Raw genomic sequence first — 16,995 nt, forward strand, 5'->3', positions numbered from 1 at the left:
CACTCAGCAAAGCCGAAAAACCCTTTTCTGCTCACACAGATCTGCACTATCTTAAAAAAAAACAATCGTAAAACTGTCAAATAGGACGACTCTCTGCTCCATAAACGTGACAGACAAAAGAATGAAATGAAGTGACGGAAGGAAGAGCGGAAACTAAATAGGGAAGTGAAGGTAATCAGAAGTGGAGCAGAGAGGGGAGAAATGGAGGAAGATGAAAGTGGAAAGAGAGACAAGTGTGAGAACAAGAGAGTGAGGAAAATACATTGAAAGACATGTAGCTGGAACAAAGGGAACAGATATAATTTCCTTCTAAATTTGTAGTATACAGCAGGTAGCGTGTTGTACCTGTAGACATTTAACATGCCTGAATATCAACACAGGTGAATGGAGCCATGGCTGATTAGACCTCTGCTCAAGTTGGAGCTGGCCAATGTTGTAGCTCCGCCCACCAGCTTTTCAGTCTGAAAAATGTGAGACATGTATCTGTGTGGGAGTTTTTATTATTTATTTTTATTGTTGCCATGTTTAAGTCAATTCCACTGAAATTTTGTTTGATCCATTGATTCCTGACTTGGAATGAAAACTTTACTGTGATCAGTATGCTCTGCTCACTAACAGTGTTAGACAGCAGCATAGTGTTACACCCTTAACCATTTTACATACACAGTATAAATACTCAAACATGTGACATTTTGACTTGTCATAGTAGGAATAGCACAGGTGGTTAATAGCATCAATGATGGACCCGTTCCATTCAGGAGTCCCATTAAGCCATGACAGACTGTCAGTGAGCCAACATGTATATACAGAAGCAGCTAAATTAAACTCTGCCATTGATAACTTCCTTATGGTGGACCATTGTGTTTTTAATGCTGTGAGATGACACAATGTCATCTGTGAAAAAAGCATATTGGGTGACATTTCATTGCACAAACCTCCTAAACATTCAGTTGGAAATATTAAAGCCAGTAATTATGTTTGCCATAAAATACTACATTTCAACAGGCCCTCTACATGTCCATGTATTATTACCACAGATGACTAAGGTTTCTAGCATTACCGTTCCTATTGTAGAGTTGGTATCTGTGTGTGTATGTGTGTGTGTGTGTGTGTATGTATATTTAGTTTTTTATGATTTTGTAATTTAACAAAATCCATAATCACAATTTATTCTATTAACACTAACTCCTGTTGATCTTGCTCTCTCTGTCTCTTACTGTCACCAACTTACTGTTTGTTTCTTTTAGGGGCGGACGTCATAAACTTTGATGGACAGGGTGTGATCTCATATCGTTTCAAGGTACTGGATTTACTACGCTGATATTCTTTGTTGTGTGGAATAAACCTCTGTGTAAACAATAATAAAGCCTCAGCCATTTCAGTTATCCTAAAAAAAAAGAACAGCATATAGCAGTATAACAAGAAGGGAAATAAATATTGGGCTTTACATTTTGAGCAGGCACCAAGGAAACCCAGGCAAGTGCAGGTCTTCTTGTTCTGTAGTGAAGATGCAACGTTTGTGAAGTAAAAGTATTTCTCCAGTGTTGAATGAAAATGAGCTACATGTGGTGTTAACAGCCATGTGAAGTGTTTTTTTTTGTGTGTGTGTTTTTGAACATCCGTGCAGGTAAAGAAGATGAAGATCATTAAGGATGTGATTGCACTCAGGTTTAAGACATCAGAAAGTGAGGGTGTGATTCTCCATGGGGAGGGCCAGCAGGGAGACTACATCACCCTGGAGCTTCGCAAGGCCAAGCTGCAGCTGCAGATTAACCTGGGTAGGTAACAAGTGTATTTGGAAAGTGATTTATCTGAAGCTCTACCATGTCCAGCTGTGATCCTTCTGTGTGTTGGCTGGATGACAGTGGGTGTGTTTGCAGCAGCTTGTCAGGTCAGAAAAATAGTACCATCATTACAGGTTTGACAGGAATCCTAAACTTTTGTAACCAAAATTCACACCTCGTCTGTTCAGATAACTTCATTTTAGAGCAAAGTTTTTACCCTTTACACTGTAAACAAAAGCAATGAGTGTGTAACTCTGTTCACAGTCAACGAGCTGTGTTGCTGACAGAACTAGTGAGACCTTTAAAGGATGCCGTACTGCAGCGCAGAGGCATCTGTTGCAACTAGATGAAGTCAACGCTTCTGACTCTTAAAGAAATGTTACATTTTTTAATAAAAACATTTAAATGATTAGAATGGAAATAATTATGTGATGTGCAGTTTACTTATCATCATAGGAAGATTACATGTGACTACTAATTGGGTTATAGTTTTTTTTTAAAATGTCAACTTTTTTCCTTGACTTGTGAGAATTATTGCTTTTTATTAAAAAAAATAATTGCAATCTGGAAATTACATTGCAATTTTTAGTCAAGACTGACAAACTTAAGATTTTTTAATTACACCAATCACAGCAATCGAGGACTGAATAACTGTAGAAAACACATTTAAGAAGCCCATGTAGAATAAAGAGGCATGGTCGGGTCACGCGATGGGAAGCACTGAAATAATTTGTGACTAGTTTGGAAAATCTTTGCAAGAGACGTCACGTATAAGTTTCCACTGGTCCTTGTTCAACTGTTTCACAGATATTTTACAGACATATCTTAATTAAATTTTGGCTTATTTACATCCAACGTTTGCCTTTTCTGTACAACTTATATCATCACATGTTCATTACAGGCAGTAACCAGTATGGCTCTATCCTGGGTCATACCTCGGCGACCACTGGCAGCCTCTTGGATGACAATCACTGGCACTCAGTGGTGATTGAACGCTACCGTCGCAATGTCAACTTCACTTTGGACAGACACACACAGCACTTCAGGACCAATGGAGAGTTTGACCACCTCGATTTGGACTATGAGGTGAGGAGTATAGTATGGTGAGCATAAAAGTAGAAATGTGAAACGGACAGAGAATGATAGTCTCCCCAAGTAAATAAATGAAGGAATGAATCCAACCCACGGTATGTTGATTAACAGAGGAGGTGACAGGCATATATTCCATTCATACATCTGTAAAAAGCATGTGTGCTACTTAAACATACTCTACGTGTCTGTTTTTATTTGATGTCTTTGCTTGACATCATATTAAGAACAAAACCCCATTGTGAGGCCAAATGATGCAATAGCTGTAAATTTGAAGGCAATCATGGCAAAAAGTGAATACTTCACGTGTCAGCTGAATTATTCAGCTATCTCCGGTTTGCCTAAGACATGTGACAATGTCAGCCAAGGGCTGCTGCCTGTTTTACAGATGACTGGCTACTGTATAAAGAACAAACACAAGTATGTTGAAGTACCATGCTCATGTACCAAAGAGTTGCAACGTGCACTTGCTTTATCAAACTCTCATTTCACTCTGGAAAAGCAAACATTTAATTAAAGTTGATTGGTTTAGCCCTCTGTAACATATGAGGCCCCTTCTCCTGTCCACACAAAGCCACTGGTAGCACAAACAGTCATGCAGTTTTCATCAGGCAGTACTGCAAACTTTGGAAGGTGAGAAAGACTGTTTTTATTCTGATTAGGTGGTAGAGTGCAATTTGAGGACCACTGTTGCTATGCAATTGTGGTTGTGTTTCTGCCTCTTATGTAAAAAAAATAAGGCAATTTTGGGGGTTGTGGTTAGCAGAGTTGTGTGCACAGTCCAAAATCACAAATGACCTTTCACGTGTCTGAAAGCTTGCTGCTCATTTAAAAATCTAGTGCTTGTTGATTTGTGTAGAAATATTACTTACGAAGGTGGATCAATACATTTCGAGAACGCTCCTGTTGCGCTCCAACGATACGCAGCACCATGACGTGCACGGAGCAGGAGGAAGGTATATCCAGAGTAAGTGTTACACTTGTTGCCGCTTGATCAAAATCAGCACCTGAGTTACACATGGTTTTGCTACAAGTGGTCCAGGTGGGTTGTCGATGTTTTACATACATGAAACTTAAACAGAGAGTGCACATCAAAGTTTGTGATACATTATTAGGGAACAGAAAGAAGTAGCAGGGAGCCAAATCCGGCGAGTAGGAGTGGTTTGGAGCAATGATTGTGCTGTTGTAGATGAGAAACTTGTCAGTTTTCAACATGCTTTGAGCGGTTTGACATGAGTGCTTTGACATGTTGTCATTTTGGTGAACCCAAGTAACATCGTGTCACAGTTCAGGTCATTTACACTTAATGTTTTCCCTCAGACACCTCCAAACGTCACAGTAGAACTCGGTGTTGACAGTCTGACCCTGGGGGACCAATTCCCAGTGCACAGCCCTGTGAATGTCAAAGAAAACCCTCCTGGTTGCAGGCCTGACCTGCTGTGCCTTTTTTGGTTTTGGACAGTGACGTTCTGCCCCTCAGGAACAGGAATATCCCCCCAAACACCTTTCCAGGCTGATTCCTCCATTTCCAAGCATTTTAAGGGTCTCTATTGCCAATTTCCAGAATTTGACACAAAATTGTATGTGCGCCCTCAGGTCATGTGTACAGAGAAATCGCATATGTGCTGGACCAGCATGTGTAACAAAATTTGTAACACTTACTCAATAGAGTTATACCGTTCTCCTGGTCTGTGCACGTCATGGTGCTGTGCATCGTTCACAAGCAAAACAAGCAGTCTTTTTTTTATATATTTTTTTTAAGTGGGGTTGTATTTGATACTTACCCACAGTCACATCCATATGTGGAGTTCCTGGACCACTGCTGCCTTGATCGATGAGTTTGTGTGTGTTGATGTGTGACTTCGGTGTTTTAACACATTAGTTCAGATACAAACTAACACTAAAGACCAGTATCTCAGCGACTTTATATTATGTTTTTTTGCTAAAGTAGTCTGGTGGCTTTGAAGAGAGCGATACACAGATTCAGTTCCCGGTTAGAAAGGCCTATCTGACGGCAAGGGGAAGTGGTGAAAATATTCTAATCATGGCATACACTTAAATGGATATAGATGTTTTTAGGTGGGCCTTTTTTAAGATGGCTAAAATAGTTTTTTTTTGCTGACCCCCTCCACAGCACTACATAGCTTTCCTTCCTTAGCCAGTACAGCTGCCTGCCTCTCCAAACAGGTACACGTCAACCCTTATGTACTGCAGGTAATACAATGTCTATGGATACCCTGTGCAACACCAATCCAAAAATAAATAAATAAAAAAGCAAACTATCCTCTTAATATGATTAAGGGAGAATCTGTAACAGATTAATTGTTTGAGTTTTAACAAATCATGCTATCCCCATTTGAGTTAAGAAATAAAGCAACCTCATTACAAAGTGTTTATTATATTTAGTTTTAGAACTAAAGATGGCAAATATGTAACTCTTCGCATTGTTAGTACATGTACTGGAAGTACTGACATCAACGTCCTCAAGTGAAAATGTATATCTTATTTATATTTGATGTTATATTTTTTGTGTCTTTCCTTTGGGGGATGGAGTTTCAAAACCTGATAGGGGAGTTTCCTTCAAACATCTAAAAGGCTGCTCTGTATTCATGTTGCTAAGAGCGGACTTGAGTTGCCTGCCTGAACTGGCTTGCCGGCTTCGCTTCATGAATATTTGAGGTGTTGTGTATTTGTTATTGAAACCTAATGGTGGAGGTGAACTGAAGACTTCTAGAAAACTGGGCGAGCCTTGGGCAGGGCTAATGTTCAGCATAGAATATTGTAATTGCTAATGGGAGCACAACTCTCAGATATACGCTGAACCCTTCCAAACAGCTGGAAGTCTATAAACAGTGGTGTTTGATCATTTCCAACCCATAAGAGACTATGTCTAATCTTTATTTATCGATTGTCTGTTTTTGTGATGCTGCTTCACATTCTTTGTTTTTGAGCCACATTACCTGACTTCATGTGATTTACTTATTTGCAACTGCCTTTAAACTCCTCATTACTGGTGGTCAGTACAGCACATTGATACTGCACAGGAAATTAGATATTGGTTTTACACTGTACTATATTGCTAATCCATAAAACTCACATAATTAACTCGGATAATAATAGAATTCAAAGAGTTAAGCTAATAATACTTAAAACAGAGAATTGATTGTGGAATGTATATGGGTATGAAATGCATTTGTGCATAATGTGAGTGTGAGCATGCATGTGTGCGGGGAATCCACTGGTGGCCATGTGCACATTTTTGTGTTTGTATTGATATGCTTGTGTGTAAGTGTGTGACCTTTACTAGGTAATGCTGATATGGCTAATCTATTCCAGTGTTAAGTAGCAGACTGAGAAATGGGGCAGTGAAAACCACAGTCCAATTAAAGTGAAGCTGTGGAATTAAGGGATCTTCAGGGAAATCTATACAACAGTGTGTACCAGGGGGGATGTGTGTGTGTGTGTGTGTGTGTGTGTGTGTGTGTGTGTGTGTGTGTGTGTGTGTGTGTGTGTGTGTGTTCTGAACCCTGAATGGATCCTGGCAGCGTTATTGCGTGACTTAGTCCCTCAGCAGTTAGCAAAATTGTGACCAGCTTTTAGTCAAAGTGTGCCACTGTACTCTATTTAGTCCAAACACTACATCCTGTATGTGTGCGCACGTGTGTGTGTGTGTGTGTGTGTGTGTGTGTGTGTGTGTGTGTGTGTGTGTGTGTGTGTGTGTGTGTGTGCGCGTGCGCGTGCGTGCGTGTGTCTTCACCTCCCATTTAAGCCTGAAGACTAAATATCCGGCTGCATTTGTGTCTACCCTTGGAAGTAATTACTGAGCTTACCGGAGCGTCACCACAGACATATTCACAACACAGACACCAGCACACCTGCACGCACACTGACAGACAGACACATCGGCTGGTAATTGCACGCTGCCCTCTATCATCTCGGCCTCCTTCAGGGCTCAGAACTACATTTGAAAGAGAAAAAAAAATTAACACATGAAAAACTGTAGGAAAAATATGAAACGCCGTTTACATTTTCATCAGCCACGTGTCCTTCAGCGCTTCCCAACAGATGCCTGTTTATTAGCCTCCATCTCCCGTCATCGCATCTGTTCCTCAAAGCCACTTTCTTCTTCCTTTAATGCTTTCTCCCATTGCTCCAGTGGTCATATTACACACATACTGTATATATTATGTGTATGTCAATAGTATACTGATCTCAAGGTAATTGGGAAAAAAGTGTGAAATACAGATTGCATTTCAGTTGATTTTAAAACAGATCAAACACACTGGGATTTAATTTGGGGTTGACACTGTTTGTCTGTATATGTATATAAGATCAGAGGAGTGACTATGGATCCGATCTGATTCACTGATCCATGCATACACACAGCTGATCTAAAGGTGTTTCTACAATATTTGTCATAAGCACAATATGATGCCACAATTTCTAAAAATGTAGATATACTCAACTTGTAGTCCTAATCTTTCCTAAACTGTCCTTGTCTTCTTATTAGTTTAACAGCATAAAAGGTCATTTGTCTTTGAATGGTAGTTCACAGTAAAACAAAAAATATATATATATATTTGGACTCTTATACATTGTTTGTTCTTCAAGCTCTATACTTTAGCGCATACATTTTGAATAAAACTATGGACACAACATTAAAATGTCAAGTCTCAGCTTTAATTTGAGTTAGTTTATGTCAGTATTGAAATAACTGTGTGAAATACAGCCTTTTTAAAACATAGTGCGCAAAGATTAGGGGCTCAAAAGTAATTGGACAAATAGAAGTCAAACAAAATCATACTATTTAATGTTTTATGGAAAATCATTTACAGTCAGTGATTGCCAGAAGTCTTCGATCACAGCCATCACTTCCTTTGGTTTTATAGTACACACAAAGTGCCAAATTAATGCAGAATAACACCGCAAGGATCAACTGAGTCAATATTACTATCTGCCAAATGTCTCACTAATTCACGGGATTTGATTCTATCACTATGCATGCTATGCTCCTACACCAAAGTAAGAAACCACCTAGTAAAAGAGCCTTAGCAACATAGTGAGAGTGTGCAGTATCTCACTGGGGTTAACAAGTGGGCCCCTTCTTTCACCAGTGTTTCGTCAAGTTCAACCCACGACACCTCGAGATGGATCATCAGCAGTCCTGATGTCCCAGAACTCCTCCCCTCAATACTCACACCCACAACCCCTACACGACCTGTTTAACATCTAACATAGTATGACTTGTGCCTACATACTTTGGCAACGTTATCTTTGCTTGAAGCAACAAGATCATATCTGCTATACAAGACCACCAATACCATTCATCCTTGGTGATGATCTATCAGGCCTTCACTGCAGATACCTTCAGTGCGCTTGTTGTTGGGTCTCTCTGCCTGTAGTCTTTTCATCAACTGGAGTGCTGCTTAATCAGATTGAGATCAATCAGATAATCGACTCAGCCAGTCGAGGATTTTCCACCTCGTCACTCTTTTGTTGATTTGGTCGTATTTTTGGGATCACAACGCTTCTGAAAGATGAAGTGCTGTCTAATGTATTTTTGATCATTAATAAATGCCAGTGTGCCAGTTCAATTGGCAGCCATGCATGCACAAGCCATAACAGAACCACCACCATATTTTACAACAGATGAGATGACTGACCTTATTGATAGAGGTTACCTTTGTTTCATCAGTATATAGAACTGTGGTCCAGGAAGGAGTTTGTGTTTTTCGTTCAGTTCTCTGAGGTTCTGGTTATGAAGTCTTCATCTGATCCCTGACAAGGACACACTTACATCCTGGAGAGTAGTATTGACTTGCTGTGATGTAATAAAGGGTTTTTCTTTACCATGCAAATCATTTTCTGGTCATTCACTTCCTGATCTACCAGGTCATTTACTATTTTCTAGGTTTCCTGATTGCACCAAACTGTTGATTTTGTCATACCAACTACCTTTTATATCCCTCTGATAAATGCTGGCTTATTTTGAGCATCACTATTATTTCCTTTAATTCCATGGTCACCTCTTTACTTTTCATATTCATATTCATTTTATATCTTCCACACAGCTCTTTCCTTATTGATGTTAACCCACTCGCATTAAAGCTGAGGCATTTTAATGTAGTTTCAGAATTAAAACAAAAAAATTTAATCTGCTGAAGCATAGAGCCCGAGGAACAAAACAAATGTGTAACTGTTAAAAGACTCGACTGTATATTCTCTATCACATCTTTCATTGTCTACCCTGACATTATATAAAAATCTGTTTAATACTATTTCCCCTCCAGAAAGTGTGTATATTTTACTCCACAGCTATAAGACTCATTACCAGAAACAAATAACTAGCAGTAATTCAAATATGAGAACCTAATTTGGTGTAAAATATATCTTTTTCCACTTTCCATCTCTGTTTACCTCTTTGCCTTCTCTTTCTTTCTAGTTGAGTTTTGGTGGGATGCCATACAGCGGGAAGCCAGTGGGAGGAGGGAGGAAAAACTTTAAAGGCTGCATGGAGAGCATCAACTACAACGGAGACAACATTACAGACCTGGCACGTCGAAAGAAGCTTGACACATCCAGCTTTGTAAGGGAAACATGCATGTACACACACATATACTGTAAACACAACTCCGATGTAACACCTCAATCTAAACAGTTTGAAATAATACTAATACAGGCAGCTGAATGCTGAACATGCTCATTATTGTCACTAACTTTGAATTTGACCTGAATATGGGGTTTTATTATCCACAGCACAGAAATAGTCAAAGAGATTTATAATTAATCAGATACAACTGACCTGTCAGTGCCCTCCTCCATGTGGTTGCTTCCTGTCGTTGTGCTCCCTATTTTTATCATGGCTGCCATGTCATTGCAATGACTGAGTAAGTTTGTTTTCAATGATTTCAAGAGAAGATTATTAAATGCCTTATTTCTCCTCATCAACCGCACTCTGGATAACTGCCGGATGTAACTTCTGCATATTAAGTATTAAGTCCTACAGAGCAGCCGCTGATAGACTGTAAAGATGACGTCTCGTCTGTCTCCCTGTTCTTCCTCCGCAGCGGACAGCCAGTGTATCTTCTTTGATCTCTGGTGAACTGATTGAACAAATGGAGGCACTAATCAAGTTCATTAAAGACGCACCTCTAATTCTCTCTGACTCACATACCCATTCATTTCTAATCAAAACAGATCCGCTCTCGGGTTTTAGAAAGACACACACACAAGTGCAATCAGGAATCATCTATAGCTATATAAAGCAGCTCAATATTGCGTGTTTGCTAACGATTTGATGAAGAGCACAAGGTTGGAGAAGCTTAATGGTGATTAGTGCCTAAATTCTACAAAGGTGTTTGTTTCTCTCCAGCACACTTTTGAAAGTGTTTGAAACATTTAAATGTCACCGATAGGCCCCCATTCAAGAGATTAGCTTTGGTGTTGACTTTTCTCTTTGAAGGCAAATTAACATCCTATTATTTTTCTTTGTTGGTCTCTCTTTCCCACATCTGTGTCCTAACAGCGGAACCTGTCATTCTCCTGTGTGGAGACCCACACCTTCCCAGTCTTTTTCAATGCCACCAGCTTCCTGCAGCTGCCAGGGCGCGCCAATCATAACGCAGTGTCTGTGGGCTTCCAGTTCCGTACGTGGAACGCAGATGGGCTCCTCCTGTTCAGCAATCTTGATGATGGCACGCTGGAGATCTCCCTCGAGGACGGCAAGATTGATGTTCATATCAATGTGTCGAAGGCGGCCAGAAACTACCGAGTCGACTTATCGTCAGGTGAGTTTACAGACCGATTTGCTCACATAAAGACACATCACACAAGTTCTTTTGTTCAGCAATACATTTCTCATTAAACACAAAACAAAGGCACTTTATTATACCTCCACGCGGTTCATCTTTTTGTTTTCGATCCATTTTTTTAAAGCTAAAGTAAAAGACCTAAGTTAGGTTAACTTCTTTTATGCTCACAAAAGGTTTATTTCTCTCAAATTTGGTTTGCAAATGTGTTTGTGCCTGTATTGCGCACAAAAAAGGGCCACTCTAAAATGTGCAGCTTTATCTGGATTTTTTTTTTTAATTTTTTTTTTTACAGTATTTCAGAATTTGGCACAATTCATTTTCGCATATCACTCCAGATATACATCTATCTGGTGTGACCATTTGCCTCGTACATCACGACACATCCCCTTCACATAGAGTAGATCAGCTTGTTGATTGTGGCCCATTAAATGCTGGTACACTCCTATTCAGTAACTGTGATAACAAAAGTGTTTTTGTGTATTTGCAATTTAAGATGCCCGTCACTGTAGTACATTCTATCTTGTATGCTACAATTTAAGCAGTTAGGCACTTTTCTGAAGTCAGTCACATATTATTAAATTTGTACCATTTAAGATGTATCTTTTCTTTGAAAGCAATGATCACAGCTGTCACATCAGAACAATTGTGGACAGTCTCAGTTAAGATAGTCCTGTTGGTGTGGGCTTGATCTCATTCTTCGACTCTCTCCATCTTGAAATGGTCTTGATTTATGTGGTCAATAACACTAAAAAGCAGACAGATAATAGGGAATGATTTCCAACAAATAGGGCAAAGAGTAAGATCCATTTTCTCTTCTTCCTCGGACATCCCTGACATGTAACAAGGTAAACAAATAGACCATGATAACAAAAAAAAAATGAACGATGAACTGTTAAATCAAATCATGTTTAAAGGAAGTCTAAGTTGAGTGTTACTTAACCTTGGGCTGTTTTTGATTGTCAACCTTAACTGACGCACGTCCAGCAGAAATAAGGTGGAAACGAGCAGAATGAGGTTGAAAATGATTTGATTTCCTCCAGTCTATTGGCCTCTTTCATTCCACGTCTCCCGCTCCTCTTCTCCCTCTCTTACCCCCCCCCCCTCCTCCCGTCCTCTTATTTCTTCGCCACCCCTTCTTTCTGTCTCCCATTCTTTCGCTTCCCTTAGACGCACTCATTTATTCTGTCCACTGCTGCTTTAATAGGCCATCATGCCCAGGGGTAGGGATTATTACAGAGTTACCCTCTAGGCTAATTGTGCTTGAGCTTGCGATTACATCGGTATTACCCGAATACACAGGCACACAAACACGCAGTCGCACACGCAAACACACGCCCCTCCTTTGATTCTGTTATTAGTATCGCTAAGAAAGAAAGACACACAGGCTTCTGACTTCAATGACACAGTGGGAGCTTGGTAGACTTGTAATGAAATGCTTAGTTCCTCTTAATGGCAAATATACTGGGGAGAGACGCGCAGATGTGCACTCACTGAGGAGCAGAACAAGAGGAGGGAAAAAAGCAGTTACTTGAAGAGACTTGCACAATTCATTTTTTTTGTATCTTTTCCCAGTGAGGATAATTTGTTGATGAAGCTGTTAAGCGACATCTTATTAGGACTTATAATTATGCATTCACTAGAAGGTAAAGCAATGCACACGTATCTTTTCAAATGTGACTTTTAACCTTTGTAACTTTATATGCAGCAAATTCATAGCTGGCTTTTACAGAAAGTGATATTTTACTGGAGTTAAATATTTTTCAATGTGAAAAAACACAGAGTGCTAAAAGAAAGGGAAATAAGGGGTTTAATTTGCCAATTAACATGTCAGAATATTTCTGTTTTATTTTAAGTGTAAAAATAATGTAGGTGTTGGTGATGAATTCCAATATACTGAATTAATATCTGATCATTTGCACACAAAAAATGAGGGTAATGTAAGTGCAAGTCCTCTAATAAACTTTCCATAGACCATTTTCAATGAAAACCAGGTTTTTAACCTGTTAACATGTCCATGTGGTGTTTTTTATATACATGATTTATATACCATGATCAAATTTAGCCATCATTACTGAGCATTTCTGCTTTGGAACTGCAGCGTACCAATGACTGTCTCAAAAACAGGCACTGAGACAGCCAGGGATTCAAACATTACACACTCAAGGAACCAATCCTGTCAATTTACGGGGTGAGGCTTTCCATATGAGCTGCTAGCTCAAGCTAAAAGCTAGTGGCAGGGGGTGGATGGATGGAGATAAAGGTGGGGACTCTTTGTATAGTCATAGATCTGTGCCTACTGAATGAAGAAAAAGGTATAGAGTTAGACATCCAAGCCATTCTTAAGCCATTAGGTTTTTTTTTAGGGGATAATTCCAATGAACAGAGATGAGTTTTTAGGGGTTTAATCAATGCCAGGAGAGGAACTTAAAAATATCCTCTGATTAGCTGAACTGTTGTACAGCAATTCTCACACCATACATGATGTTTACCACAATGTGAATGTATTGTAAAAATAGATAAGCCAAGTCTTTGCATTAATTGCCCACCTACTTTTAAATACAACCACGCCACCCAGTCAAAACATAAACCACATTAGCTCAGTGACAGATCCCTAAAATTAGAAACACATTTTTGACCCTCGGTAACTGCTGTGCTGTTTAAAGCTTCATTAAGCAATATTTTTTTTATATAGTAGCAACAAACCAAATGACTTACTTGATGAGAGCTCTAACAAGCCATTGAGACCCAGATGTTTGTTTTTCTCAGGAATTGGTGGATCAAAAAATGCTAATTAATGTTGGATTGCTCTTGGTGTGTCATTAATGTTAAACAGTTGTTGCACAATTGCAACATGTTACCCAGTCAAATATGCTGAGGCTCATTGATTGGCAGTTTCTCCCGGAGGCTATATATGATTTTGTTTTTCGTTTTTTCACTAAAACTGCTCAATATAGGGAACAGGGTGTAATTTTCAGGTGTTGAGATATGTGTTAAGAATCTGCAGTTGGAGAGAATATATATTTAAATCGTGTTGTATATTGGTAGAGGAGGATATTTATGTGTGGACCAAAGAGATAATTTATCAGCCGTTTCATGTATGACTGTATAATGAACATTGTTCTCCAACTACCAGCTTGTAATTTAAAGTCTGCAAAGCCCAAGTGAATCGGCAGGTGCAGTACAAGAAAGAGGTGGTTGGTTTGAGGGGTCGGGGGGATATAAACTTCATATCTCTTCATAACCTCGTTCTTGCCACAGTGGGTCCGAGGTCATTAAAGTTCTTTTATTTTCCCTAATTAGAAACAGAGCAACGGGTACAGAAGATCTTGCCGACTAGAAACACACAGAATAGTCTCCCTCCAAAAACACATATTCAAAATCTGTGTGTGTCTACAGATCTGTGGTGGTATGTGTGTATATGATTGCAACAACTTGCCCTGTGGCTGTTTGTGACCCGTGAAAACATGCTCTTTTGTCCTTTGAAAAAACTTTCATCCACTTCTTCCTGTCAAGCAGACAGATGGAGGCAAAAACTAAAGGAAACTTGAAGCCTTTGAGAGAAACCTCGAGATCAGACTATTGGTGTCTTATCAATGATTTGTGTGCATTGATAGATACTGTGTTAATATTTTTTTTTTATTCTCCCGTTACTTTACTCACTTATGAACTGTCCTGCTCTCTTTCCTTCTTTTCCACTCTCATCACTCATTTTCTTGAATTATGCAACAGCTTTGATGCAGTGGGGCTGAAAAGTGTTGCTTTAATGGCCATGCAGTAGGACCAAAGCATGTTTTCATGTTTCAAAATATAAACCAAATCCCTATTTTCCACATTGCAGAGCATGAAATGATCCAATAAACAATGAAGTCAATGAAGAAAGGTTTTTTTGTTTTTTTTTGTTTTTTAACCTGGTACAGATGGCTGGTAGGTGTTGTTTTTTTGTCTTTGAGCTCTGAAGATGCTCTCCTCTGATCACCCTCTTTATTAATTATCGAATTATTGGGCACCGGCATTGTTGCCATGGAAACAATACTCATTCTCTCTCCGGTGCTTTTGCAGAGACCAAAACAATCTAATTTCTTAAGAGGTTCTCATGCAACAAAGTAAGGAAACATGTTTTTGTATTCCTGTTTGGTTTGTTAAGTAGTGGTTATTAATGTTGATTAATTAAATATGCCTCTACATCTTCAAGAAAAGATGAAAATATGGTTTAGCTCACTTCATAGTACCCCTCTATTCATGCTGTTTGACAGTGAAAAGTAACAAGAAGGCAAGATAATCATAAATGCAGCTGAGGATTAACATGAGGCAAATTTAGAAATTCTTGTTTTAAGAAATAGAAAGCTTATTTGGCACCTCTACATTTATACTGTTGTCATCCTTTACTCTAGTCCAACATTTCATGTTGCCAATGCTTTTTTTTTAACTTTACTTTACTACTATTTTAAAGCTGTCCATGTTTGCATGTGTGTTCCCGCACACACGTGTTCACCCCATCATCTCAGCTAGAAGTGATTACATCAGTTCCGTCGAGATGCAGAATTACTATCAGTCACACATGAGGTTACTTGCGCAGTCCGACAGGAAAGATATGGCATTACAATAATGGAAAGGCCTGAGGCACAGATTTGAGGGGGGGAAAAAAAATCACACTACAGCCACCCCTGATTATAATGCTATATTGTCTCATTTCCCCTGAGTGTGTCTGTGTGTGTATGGCAAGGCTGGATATGTTGTATTCTTAAGGCTTTGTGTGGTTGGCATATTGCCATCCGTGAAGACGTGCAAAACTCTTCAAATTACCTTGAAAGACCAAATATTTAGGAGTGGAGGTGATGGGGGGAGTATAAATTTATGAAGACCAGAGGGCCCCATCAATTTATAGCAGACAAAATTCATGTATAGTGTACATACAGGATCAATATGAAATAGAAACGGGATGAGAGGAGAAAAATTATGGGGAAGAAGAGAGTAGCAAAGAGGAGCAGTAGTGATGAGATAGGAGATGGGAGGAAAAGGGAAAGTAAGCAGAATGGCAATGTTACAGAAATAATATCCACACTGTAGCGTCTTACAAGCATTTGCTGCATTGCGTGATATTCCTAACATGTTCTCCAGGGAGATGAGATGAAGAAAAACAAAACATTCAGGGACAGCCATAAATAATGTTCCTTCTCTATGGGCAATGCAATAATATGATAAATGGTAATACTTTCTAATATCTGTGTAATCAACTGCTACCTGAGCTCTTGAGACAGTTTCATGATATATTTAGTAGTTTATGAAATTGTCACCATCTCACTGGCTTTGGTTAATATCCTGTAAAACATTTTGGTTTTACAGTTTGCATCATACAGATTAGGTATTTAACAAACTCATTTTAATGTATTTGGCCATTCGTAAAAGTTTAATAATGGGAGACGTGCACAAAACACACTATTCATATCTTTTCATTTTCACAAATTGTATCACTCCATTTGTCCTTTCGTGTGGTTGCCCAGTAATTTTTTATAAACTCACTCTGACTCACTCTCACTCTTTTTATTTGTTTCCCTCTTTCACACGTTGCCCTTGTTTGCTGGTGGTACCGACACGTCATTCGTTATTAGTATTTCCTGCTGTCTTTTTTTCCCACTAATCTTGTTTTATTTATTTATTTCAGCTTTTTCCAGCTCTCCTTTGCCATAAAAATGTGATCGGTCTGATGCAACTGTCTGTTATCCATCATTGGTCTCAGTGGCACATGTAGCTGAAATCAATAGAGATACAGTCGCAGCACACTTTCAGAAGACAGATAAACACAAATGTGCACACTCCTCTTTAAACCTGCGGGATATCACTTGGTGTTGGTTAGTTGGAAGAAAGCCAGTCATGAATCTGCATGTCGGCCCTCTAGCTGTGTGGTGGTGTTGGTCTCTACTCTTTTCTGTTTGTGCACTGGCTCGACCCTTTCTGCTTTACAAGACTTTTTTTTTTTTACACATTTACTGACACAACTGCAGTCAAAGTGACAGTGTGGACATTAGAACACTTCTGATGGTCAGGTAGTTCTCTTTAAGACCCAAACTGTGTTGGAGTGCTGTTAGTGTCATCAGTCAAACTGGTTTTCCTTCAGATAACATTTAACCAGTTTATCTACGAGGTCAGGCACTGCTACAGCTGAAGGATTTCACTGTGTTGGTTCACTTGGGACTTCATGACACGTGTCGGAGTCATATCTAGCGTTACCATAGTAACAGGTGCAATGTGCACCTCATGTCAGTATCTATGTGTAATGTTTGTATTTTTGAATGTGTTTGGGAATAGGCATG

The 16,995-nt window shown here is 39.2% G+C and overlaps 1 protein-coding gene across 1 annotated transcript in view; it reads left to right on the forward strand.

The window, feature by feature from the left end:
• Positions 1-16,995, forward strand: part of cntnap2a (contactin associated protein 2a) — a 312,740-nt gene that overhangs the window by 164,280 nt on the left and 131,465 nt on the right. Inside the window, exons 5-9 of the mRNA XM_069151565.1 lie at positions 1,248-1,300; positions 1,628-1,778; positions 2,686-2,870; positions 9,316-9,459; positions 10,399-10,660. Coding sequence (XP_069007666.1) covers positions 1,248-1,300; positions 1,628-1,778; positions 2,686-2,870; positions 9,316-9,459; positions 10,399-10,660 — 795 coding nt within the window. The remainder of the gene's footprint in view (positions 1-1,247; positions 1,301-1,627; positions 1,779-2,685; positions 2,871-9,315; positions 9,460-10,398; positions 10,661-16,995) is intronic.

This window comes from Embiotoca jacksoni, unplaced genomic scaffold, assembly GCF_022577435.1.
Source record: "Embiotoca jacksoni isolate LCO1_2020_lvr unplaced genomic scaffold, fEmbJac1.0.p SCAF_17, whole genome shotgun sequence".
Lineage (NCBI taxonomy): Eukaryota > Metazoa > Chordata > Actinopteri > Embiotocidae > Embiotoca > Embiotoca jacksoni.